A 21821-nucleotide genomic window follows, 5' to 3' on the forward strand; every position below is an offset into this window, starting at 1 on the left:
CAAAGTATGATTTTATGAGAAGCCATGGGCTAAATATGCCCGCATCGTAAAATTAATGGCGTTTCCATAAAGGAATTCGCTGCTTAAAACTCGATAAAAGCCAATAAAGCATCGTCGCAGAACGCAGTTTAGTCGTGTTTATCGTCTGCCCTCTCTTGAAAGTCTCGCGAAACGTTCGAGTAACTGCGGCGAGCACCTGTATCCATTTACGATCTCTCTCTCTCTCTCTCTCTCTCTCTCTCTCTCTCTCTCTATCTCTCTTGAATAAGATGTATGCGTATCCTGCTGCGAAAAGAAGAGTTAGTTCAGTGGCGCGATTTACCGCGTCCTTCGCGAGAATTCACATTGCGACCGGCGACATCGTCGTATATAACGATTTCCGGAGACGAAAAATCACGCGGCCATCTAAGTAAGCCGACTGTATACACGGCAAACTACTGTTAATTTTTATTAACCGTGACGGCGCAACGCTGATGTTACACGAGCGAAAAGTTGTAAGTGCCATAAAGCTTCGTTCGCGAAATTACACGCGCGAATGGCAAACGGGAAAGCGGTGCCTGAAAGAACGCGGATACATTGCGGATTACCCGTGTCGCGATTAAGGCATAACCGTTGATTTATGCCGCGATTGCGAGCTACTCATTTTACCTATAGGTATACAGCTGCGTGTATAGTGAAATGTATCTCTCACACAATTTCACTCTCTCTCGCTTATTTCTTCGGTTTTACAGTAACGATAAATTCCTGTGTGGATTGATAAAATATCGAAATAAAATCTAGCGGTGTACAACACAACTCGCGTATGATGGCCGATATTCCAGTATTTCTTTGGCACAGAAGGCTCTCACGTTACTGCTAAGGGGAGGACGGACGAATGAAAAAGGTCGTCAATTCATCGTTATTGCTCTGTAGAAACGCTATAACACTAAAAGTAACCATATAACATCCATATGCATTTGTGGAATAAAGTAGTCGATAATCGTTCGTCTGTGCGCCATTATAAGATACATCATCCAGAGACTGTAGATAGCCTTGTCTCCTCTGCAGCAGCATGATCATCTCAGAATTGGAACGTTGTACTGGGTAATAATGGCGCGGTTTATCTGCGACGGGTACTAGCTACCTATATAATGTTACCTTCGCTCCTCACGCATCGACATTTTTGCCCATTGATATCTTTATGGTAACATAAAACGGGTTTATCACGCGATTTAAATGTCATTTAGGGCATTCTCGCAACTTTGCCGCGACAAAACTTACCAATTCTAAAATGTTAAAATTTTCGTCATGGAAACAGTACGCGCCGTTAGTTAATTAGACAAATTATTTACGTCTTTTTATCTACTCATCCTAGAAATTGAATTTATTTTTCAAATTGTATTTATTCATTCATGCAAAATCGTATCAAATCAAAGAATTGTAAGATTAGTTCATTTATGTCGATCGTAATTTAATTGCGAATATTCTCTCCCGGCGGCGTCTTCTCGTGCGTTTCCGCATCATTTGTAACAATTTTTCTTCACTCCTAATCCTCAGTGCCCTTTCGAGGACAATGTGCGTTCGTATACGGACCACCGGCTGAAGTCCAAGAATGCGACGAGACACCAATACTCACATAATTCTGAATCTGGCGGACAGGGAGGAGCGTTCCGTAAGTCTTTGAAGGTTTATGCCGATTCAGAAACGAGTTGATTCATGAAGACGGCACGGACCTCCTTGGGATCTACGGCTTGGTGCACCCCAGGCCGTAGCGGGTGGTCTCGTAAGTTGATTTCTTGTTTCTTCTACCGCAAACCGCGAACGTGGTAGCCCCCGTCGTTCTTCTTTCCTCTAACTCCGTGGAAAAAGCGAGAGGGAAGAAGAGCGCTGGAGAAAGGTGGAGAAAGAAAAGAGGAAGGGTAGAGACGGGACGAAAGCGACGTTCCCTGCTGTCCGCATAGCTATAGGAATTGTCGATTTAAATGTTTACTAATAACCAGGCTTGTCCAGCAACCACCCAGAAGTCGGTCGCTTTGCATTTTTATAAGTACATCCCGGCCGTCCCGGTTCCGAGAATGAGAATGTTTCATATTCATTCACCGTTCTGAAAGGATGGTCCCCCCTATGTCGACTAGAAGCATCCTCGTATATGTATTGTCTCAACTGAATTGCACAACGATGCATGATTAGGCCCTCGACTCGAATGGCATAATAATCAACATGTTGCTCGACTCGGAAAAGCGGTGTGCAAGAATACTGAATTGTATTTGATTATCAAGATGTTCGATAAGTTCGATACATATACGGGGTGTCTCCGAACTGGCAATAAAAGAAAACATAATTTTACAAAAAAAATGTTTTTAAAGACTTACATATAGAGAAAGAAACATTTGGAAAAAAGCATACGCAAGCATTTGGCAATATAGTTGGCGGAGAGCTAGGTCAGAAATAATAACTCGTTTGTTTTCCGTAATGATTCGTTTATTGCGAAAGGACACAGTCTGCGTTGGTGTCACGTGTCACTGTGACATCAGCGAGTTCGCGTGAAATTTTGGACACGAATGACTAAAAGGTGATGGCGATCGTTCACTCTCGACATGACATGATATGTTGACAGCCGTTGTGCCCGTGGCTTCACCTTCGTGTAACTTAGAACGTTCCTTTTCTACGCAACGACGACGGGACGCGACGGAATTCAGTATTCGCAGCAGATTGCGAGCGACGTCATAAATTTTTGCGAGTCGACGGAAAGCACATCGATTCGCGATTCGGCAGCCTTTATCCGCATTCTTGCGAAAAAAATTATCACGAGCCAATAATTTTTAGCGAAATAAATAAGAGAGGAGATACTTACAAGAAGAGGACCCAAGGACTGACCAATCCAAGAATCTCTATACACTTCGGCGATCCCTCGCAATCTGTCGCCGCGATTAACGACCCATACCTCGTCATGCTCGACCGAGTCGACGTGAATCGATAATATTATAAACATTGCAATAACAATCATAATAATAATAATAATAATAATAATCGTTATTAATATGAATTATGATCTCAGGTAGGCTAGTAATATATTGTCTACTCTACATACAATACATACACTGGCCGGACGATTTCTCTACTGGGCCTCTCTCTACTATTTACAAACGCATAAATAATATTAATTATATTACCGTATATCTTTAGATATTTATAATATTTATATGTGTGTGTAATAGTACTGTGTCGAGTTGACGCGCTAGTTGTTGTACGGTTATACCGCGATAGAGCCACTATGGGTAGTCGGTACTACGAACTTTCCCTTTTCATCGAGAGCAATTGCGTTAACGGAAAATAAATTTGGAACAAGGAGGGGAGGGCGGGAGGGAAAAGGGACGGGAGATAAAAGGAATATCGACGATGACATTGGAAAAGAAAGAAAAAAAAAGAAGGAAGAGACTAGGACCGAGGAGTTGGTTAGGGCAGTATTATCTCATCATCTCCCGTTTTACTGTACACTAATTACAAGGTTGTAAGTCTCTGATTATTGTCAGCCACACCACACAAAACGCCCGCTGGTGCACAGCGCGCGCTCGCGAGATAAACGTCTCTTTAGCGATCGTTCGCTACGTCGAGTCACACCCGCCCGGGAGATTTGAGTTCCTGAGTCGCGGGGAGACCGCCGCCCGTCGGATGGGGCGACTGATCGGACCCGCCCGACGATGCCGTCGATGACGACGACGGCGACAGGCCGGAGGATGCGGTGGTCAGTAAAACGGTCGATCCGGCGGTGGTACCAACGGTCGCGCCGCTACCCCCGTTAATCGAGAAAGGTTTCACGTTACCAGCAACGGAGATCGACGAGGACGAGGACGTGAGTATGCTCGGGGCTGTGGATGGCGGTATCACGCCGCTCAGTCCACCCAGAGTCCTCGAGTACGTCTCCAGCAGAGATATGTCACCGGAGCCGAGGTGGGACGCGCCGTACAAGTTCCTATAAAGATCCGGATGCGGTCTTACAAACTGCGTGCCCGGATGTATAGGATGGAGGGGATGATGAAGCGGTAATCGACTGGCCAAGGGGCTCACGAGCTTGGCCCCTGCAGCGCCGCCGCCACTACCACCGCCACCGCCACCGCCGCCACCGCCAATGCCACCCCCGCCCGTTCCGCTGTAGGGTGACGTGAGGCCCGTCATCGTGGCTGAATTCGTATTCTGCTGATCGCCGTCCTTGCTCGCCATGTCTGCCAACGACCAGATCCGCGGCTTCGTCGTCACCGCGCTGCCCGTGGACGACGCGCTAGTGCTCGGCGGCAGATGGTGGCTACTCGGTGACGTGCTCTCCGGCGAGGGATGACGTAACAGCCGACCGTGATTCGGGGTGAGATATGCCGGATGTTGCAGCTGCAGTGGATGCCTCGGCTCCCTCTGATCGTACAGGCATTCCGGACTGTCCGGGCCGCTGTCCGCTCGCGACTCGCTCCACTCGCTCTCGGTCCTACCTTGAACGCCCGCCGATCCGCCGCTGCCGCCGTGCAGTAGGTCCAAACGGTGCGCCGGTCGTTCCCCGTCCTCGCTGGAACCTGTACCTGAATCTTTCGAATCTGATCGAAAGAAGAACAATTCGAGCGTCGTAATAAGGCTCCGTACAGTTTGAATTCTTAATTTCTTAAAAAACTTTGAATTTACTTGACAATTTTTTAACAGAATTAAAAATATTCAGACTCAGAAAGAAAGAAATCAGATACTTGTTGCTACGTAAGTCTGTCAAACATTTTAGTCGCAAAATATCGACTAACTCACGATAATTAGAGAAATTTCCATTCGTACGATTAGAATATGTTTTATATACTTCTTGTTGATGATCAAAAATTTTCTCAGTAATTAATAATCATGTCAGTAATAATCAGCCTGTTTCGTCAATGATTGATAAATAACGCGATTAAATAAAATAACAAATTATTCAAGAGAACAGAACTCACCTAGCCGATCTTTCTCATCGACGCTCTTCCTCCCGCTGTCATCGTCTTCGTTATTGTTATCTTCGTCTTCGACACGATTTCTCGGCTCCCACGTCATTTTATTTTCTTTTTTCAAGCGCCTCCGCGCATTCGCGAACCACGTCGACACTTGTGTCAGTGTCATCTTGGTAATAATAGCCAGCATGATCTTTTCGCCTTTCGTGGGATACGGATTCTTCTTGTGCTCGTTTAGCCACGCTTTCAGCGTGCTCGTTGTTTCCCGTGTCGCATTTTTTCGCCTCGCACCGTTTAAATCCATACCATAACTATAACAGATTAAAGTGAGAAAAATTATATGCAAAGCAATTCCGTAGTAATCGCTGAATTAATCGTTTACATCCTGTAAGAAATATTTTTGTAGGCAATATATGTATTTGAAACGTGTGAACAAAATAACAATGGAAATTCAATGGTGCGCGTATGAAAGATCATGGCCTGCGTGTTTATATATTCTCAATAACAAGTTGCGCCTCGCAATTGGAACGCAGATGCAGAACTTGCGGGTTAAGTCACGCGTTTATTATCCCGTAACTGGTCTGGTAGGCTTCGAAACGGTCCCTGGGCCTTACCAGACCAGTCGAGGATTAAGTTCTACGCCTCGGACATGTTTTCAAGGGAGACACGTGACCCGGATAGATGCATACACGGAACACGGTACTTTATACACGAAACCAAATGATTCGCTGAAGAGAGCCAGCACCAAGGAAGGGAGAGAAAAGAGTGTGAGCAGACCCTCCGCGGAAGCTCGCGTCTAAAAACTTATCCCATCGCGGGGCTCGTTATGCCGTCCCCAATGTCAGTATAAAAGTCCGAGTTCTGCTCGGTTTGAGGAGCGATATAAGCGAGTAGAGGTAGGTACTACTTTCATCCCGAGAGCAGATCTCTATCTAACGGTTTAAGCTCTTTCCTTCCATCCTGGCCAGAGGAAAGAGAGCAGAGGGGAGAAAAGAAGGGGGGGGGGGAAGGGGAGAAAAAGAAGAGGAGAGCAAGCAACCTCCTTCTTGCCTTTCGCCTCACTCTGTCGGACCGGAGCGACCGACCCTCTGGGATCCCATTACTAAAAGACTAACCCTTATCAAAGATTAAACTTCGGTATAACTGCTGAATCGACGGGATCGAAATTAAATTTTCCACCACCAGGGCGACCGGCTAGGACTCGCAGGATACTTTCCGCTTTTTTTCCTTTTATTCTCTCTGTCTCTTCCTTTCTCTGCTCCTCGTGGAATTTTATTTTTTCTTCTATTCGCTTCTCGTTTTTTTTCGCTTTTTTTTCGCGATGTACGATCTGGCCGTGAGATGTCGCGATTCAAAGCTTCGGATGTGCCGAAAGATTACGAAATCGTCGATCTATAATCGAAAACAGTTTTCTTAATCGCATTCGACATTAACGAGCCGTGACTTATGAAACTCTGTTAATGTGAATAATTCGATATATTATAGAGAATTGTAATATACATAAAATCCTATTGTCAAAACTGCATGTTAATCGATCTTGCGTTTTACGACAATGATTTCAGCGGACAAATAGTTGGAAAGCAAATGAAAGAAGCCCATACGGGTTCTGGGCGTGAAAAAGCTCCCTCATAAAAATACCGCTGAACAACGAGATATCGTTGATTCAAATCCCCAACCGGTACCTCCGCCACCTTCTGGGCTCCGGTGCGACGGTGGCCTCGTCACGGCGCGTCGCCATTATTGAGCTTTATTTTCGCCTTCGCACACCCCGAGACGTATCCGACGACGGGGCGACAGTGGGAAGGCGTGTATGGACGCGCGACTGACGTCCCTGGTGTTGCGTGGCGTGGGTTAGATAGATATAAGGGTGGTGAGTGTGGAAGTGGCGACGGGAGATGGGAAATTAATAAAACTGTCACTTATCTACCCTTCTCCCGGAGGCAGGCCTACACACGGCATTTCTCGCTCCTCTATCTTCGTTGTCACCCTCCACCTCCGTTCGCCACCTCCCCGTCTCCCTCCGCCGTTTCTCCCGCTATCTACCCATCGCACTTTTCCTGCTTCTATTTGTCTCGCTCCGATTCCGGGGCGCCCCGCATGCGGGATTTGAAGCAGCTGAAACGAAGCGCTAAACATTTCAATTTGGCATCAGGCGCTTTCATGCCACGCGCGCGCGAGCACCCGCGAACGTACGCCTTGATATACATCTCTCTGTCTTCCCGTTCTTCGACCCATCCTATTCTTCCGCCGTGTATTCCTCCGTCCTATCCGCCCCGACGCCAGGTCGCAGACGCGGAGGGTCGGAGACGCGCGTCCTGCCTCCGCTCGACGGGAGAACGGTGGAGGCGAGGGGTGGCTCGGGCGAACAGCGAGCCGAGAGGAGGCGGAGGAGAGACGCGCGAGATGGACCGACATCGATAGAACGGGGACAGGAAAAGTGCGAGGAAGACAGAAAAGAGCCAAGAGCACCAAGAGGAGGCGGTAGGACGTCGGTGGCAGCGGTGGCGGCGGCGGCGGCGGCGGCGACGGTGACGGCGGGGGAGGATGGCTTAACCCCGGTCTGTTTGCGAGGAGCAAATGGCGTTCTGCAGTTATTTTAAAATTCAGCCGGTGGCAGGGGGCGCGGATCGGATTAAAAAATCAGAGTGGAAGCTTGTTTCTCATGATAACAGCCAGCCGCCCCGAGAGCGGCAACTGCTGGTGCCGCTGCTTTCTCCCGATTCCGCCTCCCTGCCACTCCTCCGCTTCGTCTCTATCTCTCTGTTTCCTCCATCCGTGTACCGAGCCTGTTTCCCGTCTCTTTTCTTGGCAGCACCACCAACGGTTCCACTCTCCGTTACTCTTTCTCCTACGTCCGCCCTCCCCTTTTCCCGACCCCCCACCTCCCGGATGCCGGGCGATTCTCCCAATCTATCTCCCGTACAGCCGCTACCTCCGGTATCATCACCGTCACCAACCATCGCTATCGCCATCGTCAACCGCTTTAAATATACGATAGCTATATGTATATATTATATGTATGTGTTTGTGTTTGTGGCAAACTGGTAGAATATAGACGAGGTCTGTGCATTTGCTGGAAATATATAAATATATATGCAAATACTTGTAGGTGTGCGTTGATACGCATACGTATGCGCTGCACCCGCGCGCATCCTCCTCTCCTCTCGCTCTCTCCACGACTGATCGCATCAAGTGCTTGTTTCCATGGTGATTGCTAATCGGGCCGCGCCGCCTCGTATTCTATCCTATACGCCATTTCCACCTTGTAATACCGTTCGCTATTTCGCGAAAAAAATTAATTATCGATTGTACAACACATGATGAAATATGTAAAATTTCCGATATACTGGTGACTTTCTTTTCGATTTAACAGTACTATAAAAATATACGGTACTATAAACGTAACTATAACAATTCAATTTTCGATCCCTTGTACACAGGAAATACCAATTACAGACGTTAAAAACAAATTGAGGAGTTTGATTGTTTTAATTATCATTTATACTATTAATTTTTGAAGATAGGGATACAAAATAGAAATCTCAAATATAAATGATATTTATTAATAAGTTCATAAATGAGTCCGAAAATTCAATTAACAAGAACATTAGCACATACCTTGTGTAAATACATCAGGACTATACAAATTTAATTTTCGATCTCTATACAGGAAATGCTAATTATACATATTAAAAATTAAATTGAAGAGTTTGATTGTTTTAATTATAATTTATGCTATAAGTTTTTAAAGATAGAGAAATAGAAATGTCAAAGACAAACAATAAAAGAGAAAGTGAGCATTCGAGGTAGTATTATCTTCGTTATTAAAAATGTTGAATTCTAGTAATTATTCATGGATCATTTGTTAGTCTGCCGTTATGTAGTGGGCGTTCACATACCAGTACATAATAGCTAACATTTGTTATATGCCATTTTCACTTTCGAGCATTTCGAAACTCTTTTTCAAGGTACGTATTAACATTTAATTACATATGCTTATTTAAACTTGAGTGTATTGTCACACGAATGTATGTATGTACACTTAAGTGGTTTTTTTGTTATTTAACTTTTCGGTTATACACATTTCGAGTTATGTAAAGTTAAACAATGAGATTGAATTTTGCTAATGTGGGGCTTCTTGTACAACGTACTGATGTCTCAACAAGCCTATTACGAATTCTTTTTCGAACTATACATATCGAATTAGTATTCGACAAGTTGATCATAATTTTACTGTTAATAGTTTACATCACATGTATTATAAATTTTTAATACTTCAGTCATGCAGAAAGTTTATGTGTACATATATTCGCATATATTCTATAATATTTTCTTTTTATTATACTTTGAATAAGTATAATTTTGTAACAAAATACTATATTTTTTTAAATTAAAACTTTAAATTTATTCTTGCGCTGGATTCGTATTACTACCATATTACTGTTCCTCTTCGATTCATTATATTTTTATAAATAATTTTCAATGCAATAAATATGTCATTTGAATCTAAAATCTATTAAAGAACACTTTGATAAATGTAATCATTTTTAATTTAAAATATTGGTTATTAAGAAATTATTGTATAAAATGTAACTAAATGACCACCTTCTTTACTTATAATAAGCGTGTAAATGATTAAAATTCAAGTAACAGAAACTTTAACGAGCGATTGCCACATAAAATCACTGTTAAACAACGGTTTGAAGAAATATGGACGTATTGATCGAGCAAATGTAAAATAAATTTAAATACAATCGCGTAATGATGCTTATATATTGTCATTAAGTGCCAACCATACAATGTTTCAAGCATGCTAATCCGATGTGTATACGAGATGTTGATTTAATCCCGTAAAGATTTGATTAATGCAAGTCGTAAAAGTATTATCGCCAATACGCACAACACGTTTTCCATTGACGTAAACGTTGCGTTACGCTCCGTCAGCATGGACCTCTACCGAGATAATTATAACCCCCGTTTCGAATTAACACATGCATCAATTATTGCGACAGTGCCTAGATATATAAAACATCACTATTGCTTTCGATCAGACTACAAATTTGTGGAGAACCGCGATTTGCATATCTTGCATGCTACGCATATATACGGCGAGAAGGTTGATATATTTTTATAGGACAACCTATCTGTCAAACCGAATGACTGTGCATCGCGGTTGACATTCTCCGAGGAATGGACCGCTATCGTGAATATATTTCATAGATAACAACCGGTTCTCCGCGCGCTTTCACGATGAAGCTTCGAGTTCCGCAAGATCCAGCAGGCGTTTTCAAGATCCAGCGACTACGAGAATCGAGTCGACCATTAAAAGTCAACCGAACGGCCATTTCTTTCGCCCTTTTCCCGTCGACCGGTTAGCGTAAACGCGTCCATCAAGATGTAGCCTCCAGAGAGGGTGGAAATAGGGAGGGGGGGGGAGCCCCGGGGGTGACCAAGGGCAGTTCACCTCGGGGCAGGTGTGCGGTTGGCATGACTCCGCCCCTCGTCACCGGTAACTAGGGATGATATCTAACTTCGTCCTGCTTCCTCTCTCCCCTGGGCTCACCGTTCTCGACGCTCCTTTTCAGATACGGTCGTCATGCCTTATGTTTTATCAGCGCGTTACTGCGGCCATTTCAGTGGTAGACGCCATCTTTCCGCGACACGACCGTGAGCACGCACAAGAGTTGCGCGTTCGCGCGCATCTTTCCATCCAGTTTGTCCCAAAGCCCGCCCTCCCGCTCGCCTGCGCACCACCGTTGTCTCTGTCGCTTGCGGTCGCGCTTGAGTTTAATCAGCCGCGGGTCCGCGGCTAGACTGATTTGCGGCCCCTTTGATCCACCCACTTTCCGTCACGATGACCTTGCGAGTCAGGTTGAGAATACGTGAGTGAACTGGAAGGTTCATTCGGGGGAGCAGAAAACTCGGGCGTTACATTGCATATGTCAAATGGTATCATTAAAGGTCTTTAAATTCTATATTTATTTAAAAAAAAAAAACTCCGTACAATTTATTGTGAGATGAACGAGTTACACGGCTCATTAAAATACGAAATGCTTTCGTAAATATTTTTTGTAAGAAGTTTATGATTCATGTATTATTTCAACAATCTATTTTATTAGACCGAATATGCGCGCAGTCTAGATCGATTTAAGTTGCGTCAAAATTGCGGCTGATCGCCGAAAACTGATGTATTGCGCGAATTTCTTTGTACCGTGCAAAAATCTTGAGCGCGATCCGATGATTCAAGTGACATGTATTTCGGCGGGTGCTAAATCAATCAATCGGACCGGAAGAGAAATACGGGAAGAGACAAAAGATACCGCGGGTGAGAACGAATACGAACGAGCTGACCGCTGGAATGGAATTCTAATTCGACGACTCGGCAACGTGCTCTTGATACTTGGAGACGTTATAAATATTTGCGTTGACTAGAGAGACGCACGATATACGAGATGCGAAAGCGCGCGGCAAGTAGGCAAAAACGAACGAGTGCGGAACGAGAAAGAGAAAGAGAGTCGGCCGATTATTAGTGTCGAGTTACAGCCGGCCGGCGGGAGGAGACGGCACATCGGCCACCGTTTTCACTCCCGCAGTTTACACGACACGAGCGTCTAGTACTCTAGTGTGGTACCCGATGTCGTCACGTTAAGCTCTTAGAAGCGCTTAGAAGTGCGTCCTTGCGTCGCCACGCCTCGCTTCGCTTCTCCTCGCTTCGTTTCACCTCGCCCGGGAGGAGGAAGTTTTGTCACCGCGGTGTGATAGTCGGTTGTTCCGCATCCAACTTTATTACCAGTTGGTCGCGATGTGACAGATCGATCGTAAACTTCGCTGGATGCGTGCGTGTGTGCGTTGTGTGTATGTATGTGCGTCTCGCCAAAACGGCGGCAAAGGTTTCTCTCTCTCTCTCTCTCTCTCTTTCTCTCTCTCTCTTTCTTTCTCCCTTCCTCCCTCTCTCCGGCTGCGTGTCGACGTGTGTGTATGTACACGTGTCGCGATGCATCCCGCCACGTACGGAGATTATGCAATCTTGCTCTGTTTCTCTCTTTCTCCTTCTTTCTCTCTCGGTCCTTGTCTCTAACACTCACTCACCCTCCGCGGCTGTCCTGGCAAATATCACCGAGTTTATACAAAATGATACACGGTGCGCTACTTTGTCATATGATCGCTTAAATCCGTCGGCGAAATGCACTCCAGCTCCGTCGTCCGTGATTAAAGTCACGCTGAATTATCGCGAGTCCGGATTATTGCTCCGCGCTTCTCGACCATTATCGTTGAACTTACGAAATTTATGGAAACACGCTTCCTGTGCTTCGTTGAAAGATATGCGGCCGAGAGTAACGGATAGGCGATCGCTTAATTACTAATTAGCCCGTACTCCCGGATATTCGTTTTCCTGTTTACTAGACTACCGACTTGACGCAGAGCGCTGTTTAACCCGAGAATGATTACCTTTTTCTTCCGTAAACGATTATCAGGAGTGATTTTTCACACTTGTTAAAATTCATTATTATTAACTACACATTATATATTATTGATTATTCTATAATTTATAATATTTAGGATTATTAAGGATATTATTTATACAAATTTCAAAAAAAATAACGAGAAACTAAGGAAATACAACAAACGGAAGCACATTAAGCAGCTTATTATTACAATATTTCTAAAAAATAAAGAAATTTATTAATAAAACGCTTTTATATATTACAGGTAAAAAAGTGCGCGTTTTTCGCGTTAGAACTGTATATTTAAAAGCGCGTAAAAAATGATTATAAAAAAAATGAAATGATGTATAATATCCATTTTGTAGCAATTATTAATGATTTATTACATTTATATATAAATAAAAATTATATAAAGTATTTTTAATAAAAAAAAATATATATTTATAGAAACATGATCTTTTTTTTAAAAACCTTTTGTATTGTACAAGTACAAGATATATTAATAATTTGTACTTTTCAATTCAATCTTTATCAAACTCATTATTATTATTAAAATTTATTACTATTTGGAATTTCTTTTATAAGCTCTTATCATACTTTTATAATGTAAACGATCGCCTGAGTATTTTCTACACCCCAACTAGTTTTAACAATTCCATGTCTAATGGTACTCTGAATAAATAACTCAGAATTTATTTTTATTATACAAATTGGGTCTCAGAATTTTTAAATAAAAGATAGATATAGATTTTGGTTTAGTAAACAATTTTTCTATGAGCTTTATTTTTTCCGATAAAATGTAAAAAACATCCTAAATGACTATTTTTGGTTAACAAACTTCTGTAAAATAAAATTGAGTATTTAGAGAAAAGATTTTTCTTTGCAGACGGTGAATTTAGAGAACGTTCCGTAAAATAAAGCATAAGATGAAATAATTTATTATACACGCTGAACATATGATTTACCACGTCGACGACTCTTCCACTTGATATTCCTGTACCTCTTAATCGAGACATATTCTCATGAATTATTCACTTCGTTCAACCGAAACGGCTCTCTGCCTCACCGTATTGGCGTTCTCACGTCGAATTTCATCTTTAACATTTTTCCAAAATTGGTAGTCGCTCAGAACGCGGTCTCCTTCGATCCGCTTGTAATCAGTGCAGCAGCGCTCTAGTTCTCGGCAACGTCTGTTCGACCGTCGAAAGAAGCGATATCGGGTAGAGGGGTGCGGCCAAGTCATTAAATCCTGACGCGCATACATAGCTGGGCAGGACTAATCTACGTCCATTAAGCCTAATGGGGAAAGAGCGGCATGCATTCCGCGGGCTGCCTGTCACGCGGTTCGACGAATCGCTGTCATCCGCATGTTGCCGAAGGAACAAAGTTACGCGCGCGCAGGCCCCGCGAGCCCCTCGGCCTAACGAAAAACGAGTGTCGCTGACTTTTCCGGCGCGAACCGTCCCCCTCAACCCTTACCCGACCAGGCAAAAACCGTCCCCCGGGACCGAAACCGGGTCATTAAACGGCCGTACATCATCCACGCGAGACGTATCTCACGGGCGGGGCACCGAAGGGTGCGGGATACCAGCCCCGCCTCGTCTCATTAGCCGCGAAATATTTCGAGTCCTAGTCGAAGGACACTGCCGTTGAGACTCTAATCTCTAAATGATAACGTTAAACCGTCGAGGTTTAACATCCTTCGGCCGCGCGAAGCGTCAACTCTCCTTTCGAGATGGTCGGAGGAAGATGAAAATTGCGAATTGATCTCTCTACGCTTAACAGGCAACTCGCTGACGAATTTCGGCAGACTTCATACTTTATTATTATTATTATAAGAAAACTACATACAATTGAATACGGTTTTTTCGAAGAATCATCCTTTCCCGACTGATAACCGCGCTCGTTCATATCTCCACGACGTCGCACGTCTCACATTAGGATTCACGTGCCGTGCCACGAGATAATACTCGTTTTTCGACTCGGAGCGCGTGCCGGCACATCGGTGTCGTTGTACGGACACGCTTAATAATACTACGTATCGGCGATCGCTCCCGGCCGATATGTCCGGGGGCATAGAGACGACGTAAGCGCGGGCCCGCTCGTACGGCAGAGTTGGGGCCCGCGCTCGCCGCTTTCTTATTGTCTACCCTATATGTCTCCGGAAGCAGGGCCAATCCGCCGGAAAGACGAGACCGTTAACCCGCACGATCCCGAGACCTTGCGGCCGTGCATGCCAACGCTGCATTATTGGCTTTTTGTATGCTCATGTTAAGTGGTCGTCGTGCACGCTCGCGCATAATGCGCCAGATCCTTCGCACCCACCCAGTTCCGATTTAAGCGATAATTCCGGCCCGGGGATTACCGAAATTCCCCCCTCACGTTTCGCACGATTATGCTCTCCCGCCGCGCCGCCGCCGCCGCCGCCGCCGCCGCACTCCGCGAGGATAATAATTATCACTTCGCGATGGAATTGGTTACACAAGAGAATTAATAATACAGCTATCACGCGTCACATCAATATAAATAACATTGTGGTAGGGTTTCGTTTCAATTAGCAATAATAGAGAAATGTAATTAATTCTAAAATATACGCACATGAGAGATGCGAATGATACGCTTTTCATTTAATAACAAATTATATTGCAAGATATGCAGTAATTCATTGCGCTTTAAACACGACGTAAGATACGAAGAGAAAGTTGCAAAAAGTTATACAAGAGGATCATACTGGTGCGGTTGCAAGTTGATGTAACGCATGCAGAAGAGAATGCGTGACAAAGAAATAAAGGTACGGGTATTAAATTTCAAAGTCAGTTTTCGCTTCCGGTTATTGCAAGTAACATTCCATCCTCTTAACGATAAGATATGTCAATAACAAGTGCCTTAAGATTCGCGCACTACTTCCTAAACATCAACGTAAGCATTTCTTTTCGACTTGCACAGCACGATTGCGATTGTTTAAAAAAGATACCGCGCGGTATACCGCGCGACTCGATAAAGGGCTAAATATAACGCGCTGTATATGCGAGCCAAGGAAAGCTTTCACGTACCTCGGTGCAAATCCGTTCGTCTCGAAATGCGAAGGAAACGCGAGAACGGGGCGTGTCGCCGACGCGCATTAGCTAAATAAACGTAATTTTCCACGAGAGAGGAAAAACAATTGGTTTATTTCTCTTTGACAATAAACCCCCGCATTCTATATCCCGAGAACCTGATAAACGTAAGATCTTTTGCTGCGAGGGAGGAAGCTCGATCGCGTCATTCCATGTCTTCGTGTGCCGACGCAGGTGCAATCACGCATTGCTTCGTGGCTGCCGTGTCTTTTCCGCGCTTTGTGACAGTCCGTGAAAGTCTCGCGCGCGTGTACTTCCGGTGCGGCGCGGGGCCCGCGAACGCCGACCGGCGCGGTGGGTCCCCGCAAAGGAGGACCTCGGTCGCCCGGCCACGACCAGAGCGAATGGATGCTAAGCAAGCTGTATTACCCGATCGCTTCCTTGCATACGAAGCAGCCGTCGCCGGAAGTGCGTCATGCACGGCAGTATAGATTCCACGCGTTGACTACTGTTGTCAACCAGGCTCGATGCTTCGCCTTTAGAGGAGCGAAAAAGTTCTCCTCCCCCGCATCGTGACGAAATACGTGACCGCTAGTTTATATACATATATATGTATATATGTAGAGAGAAATAGAGAGAGAGAGAGGGAGGGAGAGAGAGAGAGAGAGAGAGAGAGAGAGAGAGAGAGAGAGGAGAGAGGGGGGGGGGGGAGAGAGAGAGAGAGAGAGAGAGAGAGAGAGAGAGAGAGAGAGAGAGAGAGAGAGAGAGAAGGGGGAAGTCATCAATACTAGCATACCATTTTGTTTTTGGATAACATTTTGTTTAAAAAGCTAAAAATAAAACTTTAAAAATATATAAGTGTAACCTGAAAAATGTCTTCTATGAGGTGGCAGCTTTAATAATACTGTTTCATTTTGTAATAATTAATGTTTTCGCAAAATAATCAAAAATAAACCAAAAATAGGAATTAAATTTCTGAAAAGTTGGGCCCCAAAACTAGCATAGTAGGTCACTTTTTTTCTTTTCCTATAATATGAATTATACAAAACGTATACAAGTTAGTGTACAATATACACATATGAGGATTCCTAGAAGCCTTTCGTTTCAATGTAAAACATTTATTTATTGATTATACAATCCCTAATGCTGTTCCACAAGATGCAACACATAGCCCGATTATATATATATATATATATATATATATATATATATATATAAAGATTAAATTGGGTTAGATTTGTTTTAAGTAGATTTTATATAGAAAAACGCCATGGATATATGAATTGTGAGTTTTTATCTCCCCCTTTAACCTTTCTGAATTTACGTGATTTCTCATCACACATAAACGCGCGTCAATCTGACACTGAGTTTTTTAAATTTCAAAATACAATGGTTTTACTCAACATATTTGTTAATTTCTTTTAAGTATAGTAAACTCAATAGTAAGAAATATTACGATTGTTTACTCTAAATAAAAGTCAATATTAAAATAGTTTTTAAAATAGTAACAAATTAAACTAAAACACATCAACTTTCTTTGCGTAAAATTTTTAACAAAAGTTAAAAATTAAAGGAGATATATAATTAATGGAAACTAATTGTTTTACTATTAAAGCTAGTTTTACTATTAAATGGAAACTATTAAAGCATAACAGTCTTGATCATAGTTGTCTTAAAGAAATATTTTTTGCATTAAAATTTAAAACTTAAAAACGAAACTGCGATTGACGCGATCTTTTAGGAAAATACTCAAAATCAAAGATAAAGCACCTCATAATTTCGAAGAAATAAATAAACTTTGATGTAATCTGATGTATACGCGAGTTCAAAGGTTAATTATCTAAGATCATGTTTTTATCAATCAATATTAATACAGTACAATATTTAGTTTTTGACAAAAGAATGCCACTTTGTATACACTGACAGAAAAATGTCTAGTATTTGCAACTATAATTGCACAGTAAAATAATTATAGTTGCAAATATCATTTTTATAGTTATTGTTGCTATAATGTTAGTGTAAATAACCATATATATATAGTTGTGCCAAACAGGATAAAAATTTAACTATAAACTAAAAAGTTTACTATAAATTATAATAATTTCTACCATACAAATATTCTACCATACATAAATCACAATTATGGCACGTTTAACCATACATATGGTTGTATGAACGAATGCTACAGCTATTGTAACAATAATATAGTTTTAAGTTAACTATAATTCATATTGTTAATTTAACTATAAAAATATTGTTACGGCCAAAAATAACTATAAATTATGATTAATGCAACTATTTTTTTCTCTCAGAGTAGAATACCTATATGCCAGTATTAAAGATTTTTCCCTATGTATTATATATATATAAAATATTATATTTCTTTTTCCTGGAAAGCAGCGCAATATTGAGTGCCTTGATCAAATGATGTAAAAGAGCATTAGGAATTGAATCTTTATCAAATTTGTTGACACATATCACCACTAGATAATTATGTATATAAAGATAAATGTGCTCTGACCACAACAACGCTTAGAATAAAATTTTACAGACTAGAGACTTCCTTATGTACATGACCGAAATACACACACATATTTTCTCCTTAAATTAAATCTCGATCATTATCGATCCTGTGTTCTGTATAATCGAAAATGAACAAACCGTGATATTTGCCCAGGGATATTTCAAGCGCAGATTGATCAATATCCAACAGTAATTTACATAGTTATTGATCATATTTACATAGATACGACCAGTCATCGTGTACGCGCAGTACCAGAGCTCAGCGTTACGATGATCGGGATTTCTCGAGTCGGCCACGATCCCGTGACATTCGTAAATCGAACGAGATCATCTGGAAAGTGCGACTGAGTAAGCGGACTAATTACCGATATTCCGAATAATCTCGCCGGCACCGCTCCGGATGGGTACTTTCTCCGAATTTTAATCTCCTATTGTCCTGGTGCCCGGTGATCCGATTTGAATTTATCAAACGAGACCTTTCACCGATCGCGTCACGACACGCCGCGACCGATTCCGAGTGCAAGAGAAAAAAGCGTCGTGGCGACAGTCCCGGGTCAGTTGAGCGCTAATTTATTGGAATGTTTATGTGTTTCTCTCGCCGTCTTATCTCCGTCCGTACACCAGCGTATCGTAGAAAGGAAAAGGAGCGCGTAACAACCTGATCTCTCTGTATCTCTCTCTCTCCCTCTCTCTTTCTTTCTTTCTCTCATTCTCTCATTCTCGCGACGGAAAAGGCATTAAAGCGCGTCGACGTTGAAAATACGTGGCGCATCGCGCAGATTACGGGGTAATTAAGATTCGTTCGCATCTCGTAGGTTTTGCGAAAGAACTTGCTACGCTCTTGCTACGAAGTACTCTTTCTGTATAACATTGTTTCGGTGGCATTAAAACAGTTATCACGTCTGGAAGGTTTCAACTTTCAACGCCGAGGAGATAAATAAAATTATTGCCTGGCAGCATGTGCTATCATTCATAGAGATCTTTCGGGAATTTTTATCTTCCCGTGAAAGCTGCGTTATGGCGTGTATCGTGTATTTCGAATTGCTTTCGCTCTTTGTGCCAGCAGACTTTTCTGATACTGCAGACGCTATCTGTGAGTCAACGGGTCAGGTTTTTCGGCACTTGCGCAGTCCCGTTTAAAACAATAATCAGAAATCATCTGACTTGTTTGCATCGAGGTGCAGTTTATTATGTAAACGGCTACTGTTTTGGTTCGTGTCTGAATCTGTATGCATAGTAGATATTGACGTCATACGCTAAACGTGTAACGCATGTAATTCATACGGTGTGAATAATTCGGAAAATATTTACAAGACTTACCCGTTGAAGGGATAACTCGCAAAAGCATCGTAAGGTGCTACACCGTGATACACCGAGGGATAAGGCCACGCTGCAGCTCCAGCGCCAAGATTTTCCTTGAGATCTAGACCGGCGGCCTGTAACAGCGTACAAACGAATAAATGTTTCGTAATATTTCAGTTTTTGTAATATTATCGCAAGGTTATTATGACATACATGTAAAAAAAAAAAGGGCAACGACAAGGAACGGGATAAAAAATCGTAATCGGCAAATTAACAGCCTTGATAAGAACAATTATTGTACGAGAGTGTTTTACATCGAGAAAGTTTGAACAGTTTTATACCGTTCAATTTTCTCGAAGCTATTAATACTCGTATACGCGTGAAACCATTAGCGGTCATGCCGGTAATTTTCACAAGTCGTTTCAAGTGGCCGTGCGATCTGCAGAAGCGGATCTGCACGCGCCACGGATTTATTCCGATTATTAGCGTCGCGTATGTATGCATTTGCCGAACCCGGTCACTCGTTATCACGGTTTGAAATAAAATCGCGCAGAATGCGGTTAATTGCTTGAAAGAGATCCATTTTTACGAACGAACGTCGCAATTAGTCCGTATCGGGCGCACAGCTCGGCCCGATCTCCGATGCATCAATGATGATGAAAGAATAGCTGGCAAAGCGCTGATAATAATAATTAGGATCGATGTGTGTGGCTCTCTTGTTTGCTTCTCTAACCCACGACCTCGCTTATACGACAGGATGGTTGCTATTAAATTTCTGCCATATTTTATCTAGCGGGTACAATAGGCTCATACATAAAACACTTTCCGTTTCTTTCTGCCTCTCTTTCTCATGTACAAGAAAAGAATTAGTATCAAATCAACAATTATTGTCTTATATATATACTAAAAAAAACTTTTTATTACTAAATATATTTATTTTTGTATTAAGTATTTCTGATTTAAAGAAATATTTCGCGTAAGTTTGTAAAAAAATTATTTTATACTTCCTAAGTTTTAAATATAAAAATTATACTAATATTTACTTAATATAAAAACCTTTCTAGTGTAAACAAAAATATAAAATCTTTAAAGAGTTTTATAATTTCAAATTTCAGCAAAATACTATATTTTTATTTCAGTATTATATTAGTCATCTAAAGAGTATACTTGTTGCTTTGATAATAATAATAGAGGATGACTGCCAATACCAACATACTACTTTATTTTTGGACTTTGTTTGGAATATTTCTTAAATAGAAAATAAAAATAAACTTTGAAAACATAAAAAACATAGAAATTAAAAAGCCTTTTCTGTTATAGTATGTTGTAACAATTTTTATAATATCAACAGATAAAAATGTAATATTGTTTCAAACTTTATAAAAATTATTTTATAAGCAAAACATTTGATAAAATGAGTCTCAAAACCGACACAATAGATAGTAATACTACATTTTCCTTGTTTTTCTTTTAACATGAATCATCTGTATAAAATATTTACGGAGTATATATATATAATATGAAGATCCCTAGAAGTCTTTTACTTCGATGTAAAAAATTATTTATTGATATTATTTACACAAATATCTTGTATAATCTGTTCTAAAAGATGTATTTTAATAGCATGATATTTAAAAATTAAATTAAGTTACTAATTTCAAATAGTTACTAATTAAATAGACCTTATGCTATACGTTTTATTCTATCCTATAGTTTTTATTATCTTTTAGTTTGTCTTATACATAAATGCATCGGTTTAAGCCGCACCCTAATTTTGCGTTTAAATAGCATTATGATAAAAATAAGAGGAAAATATAAATAAAACAGTTTTAACACACTATAAACACACATAAAATCTAATATTATTAATAATTTAATATCAATAATATATTCGTTATTTAAAACTATGCAATTTTATTCGTGCTTTTGAAAAATTTGTCTTTAGCGAATTTCATATGTAAAAATATCATAAATACACGAGTAATAGGTTTTTACTTCTTTAATTATTTATATAAATCATGTTATTATCTTTATTATTATTGCAATATTTATTTCATTAGAAATAATTACTTTAAAAGACGTATGGCGACTTTCCTTTATTAAAAAATTCTCGATTTGAAGATATTGTTATTTTCTATCTGATATTTTTTTCTCAGCTTATGAAAATTATTGATTAAAGGTGAATATATTTTTCTTGATCAAACTATACAAAATTTCTTCAAACCAAATTATATCTGTTTAAAATTATTAAGAAAGATTTTATATTCTTGTTTATAGAACAACAATCGTTGATTTGGTACAATTTTTTTAGATGCCCAAAATATATACGCGTGAGCTGACAAAATAAATAGCCGATTTTTACGCGATAATGTTGGAGTTTTCCGTAAAGAACGATGTTGGCAACGGAAATTACGCGACGTAAATCTATGAAACCGCGACTAAGGTAATTACCATGAACAGCATAAATGCGAATGCGGCAAAGCGGAGAAGCGGGAAATAAACATTTTCGTTAAAAAGCAATACTTAATGACTATACAGGGGATATCACAGGTATTGCGTAC

At 41.3% G+C, this 21821-nt stretch overlaps 1 protein-coding gene across 1 annotated transcript in view; it reads right to left on the reverse strand.

The window, feature by feature from the left end:
- Positions 1–2438: 2438 nt before the first annotated feature.
- The window catches only part of LOC105835209 (iroquois-class homeodomain protein IRX-6), a 38285-nt gene continuing 18902 nt past the window's right edge, over positions 2439–21821 (reverse strand). Inside the window, exons 3-5 of the mRNA XM_012678269.3 lie at positions 19279–19394; positions 4941–5245; positions 2439–4562 (exon numbers count right to left, since the gene is read on the reverse strand). Coding sequence (XP_012533723.1) covers positions 3595–4562; positions 4941–5245; positions 19279–19394 — 1389 coding nt within the window. The 3' untranslated portion in view covers positions 2439–3594. The remainder of the gene's footprint in view (positions 4563–4940; positions 5246–19278; positions 19395–21821) is intronic.

The sequence above is a fragment of the Monomorium pharaonis genome, chromosome 2 (assembly GCF_013373865.1).
Source record: "Monomorium pharaonis isolate MP-MQ-018 chromosome 2, ASM1337386v2, whole genome shotgun sequence".
In the NCBI taxonomy this organism is placed as follows: Eukaryota; Metazoa; Arthropoda; class Insecta; order Hymenoptera; family Formicidae; genus Monomorium; species Monomorium pharaonis.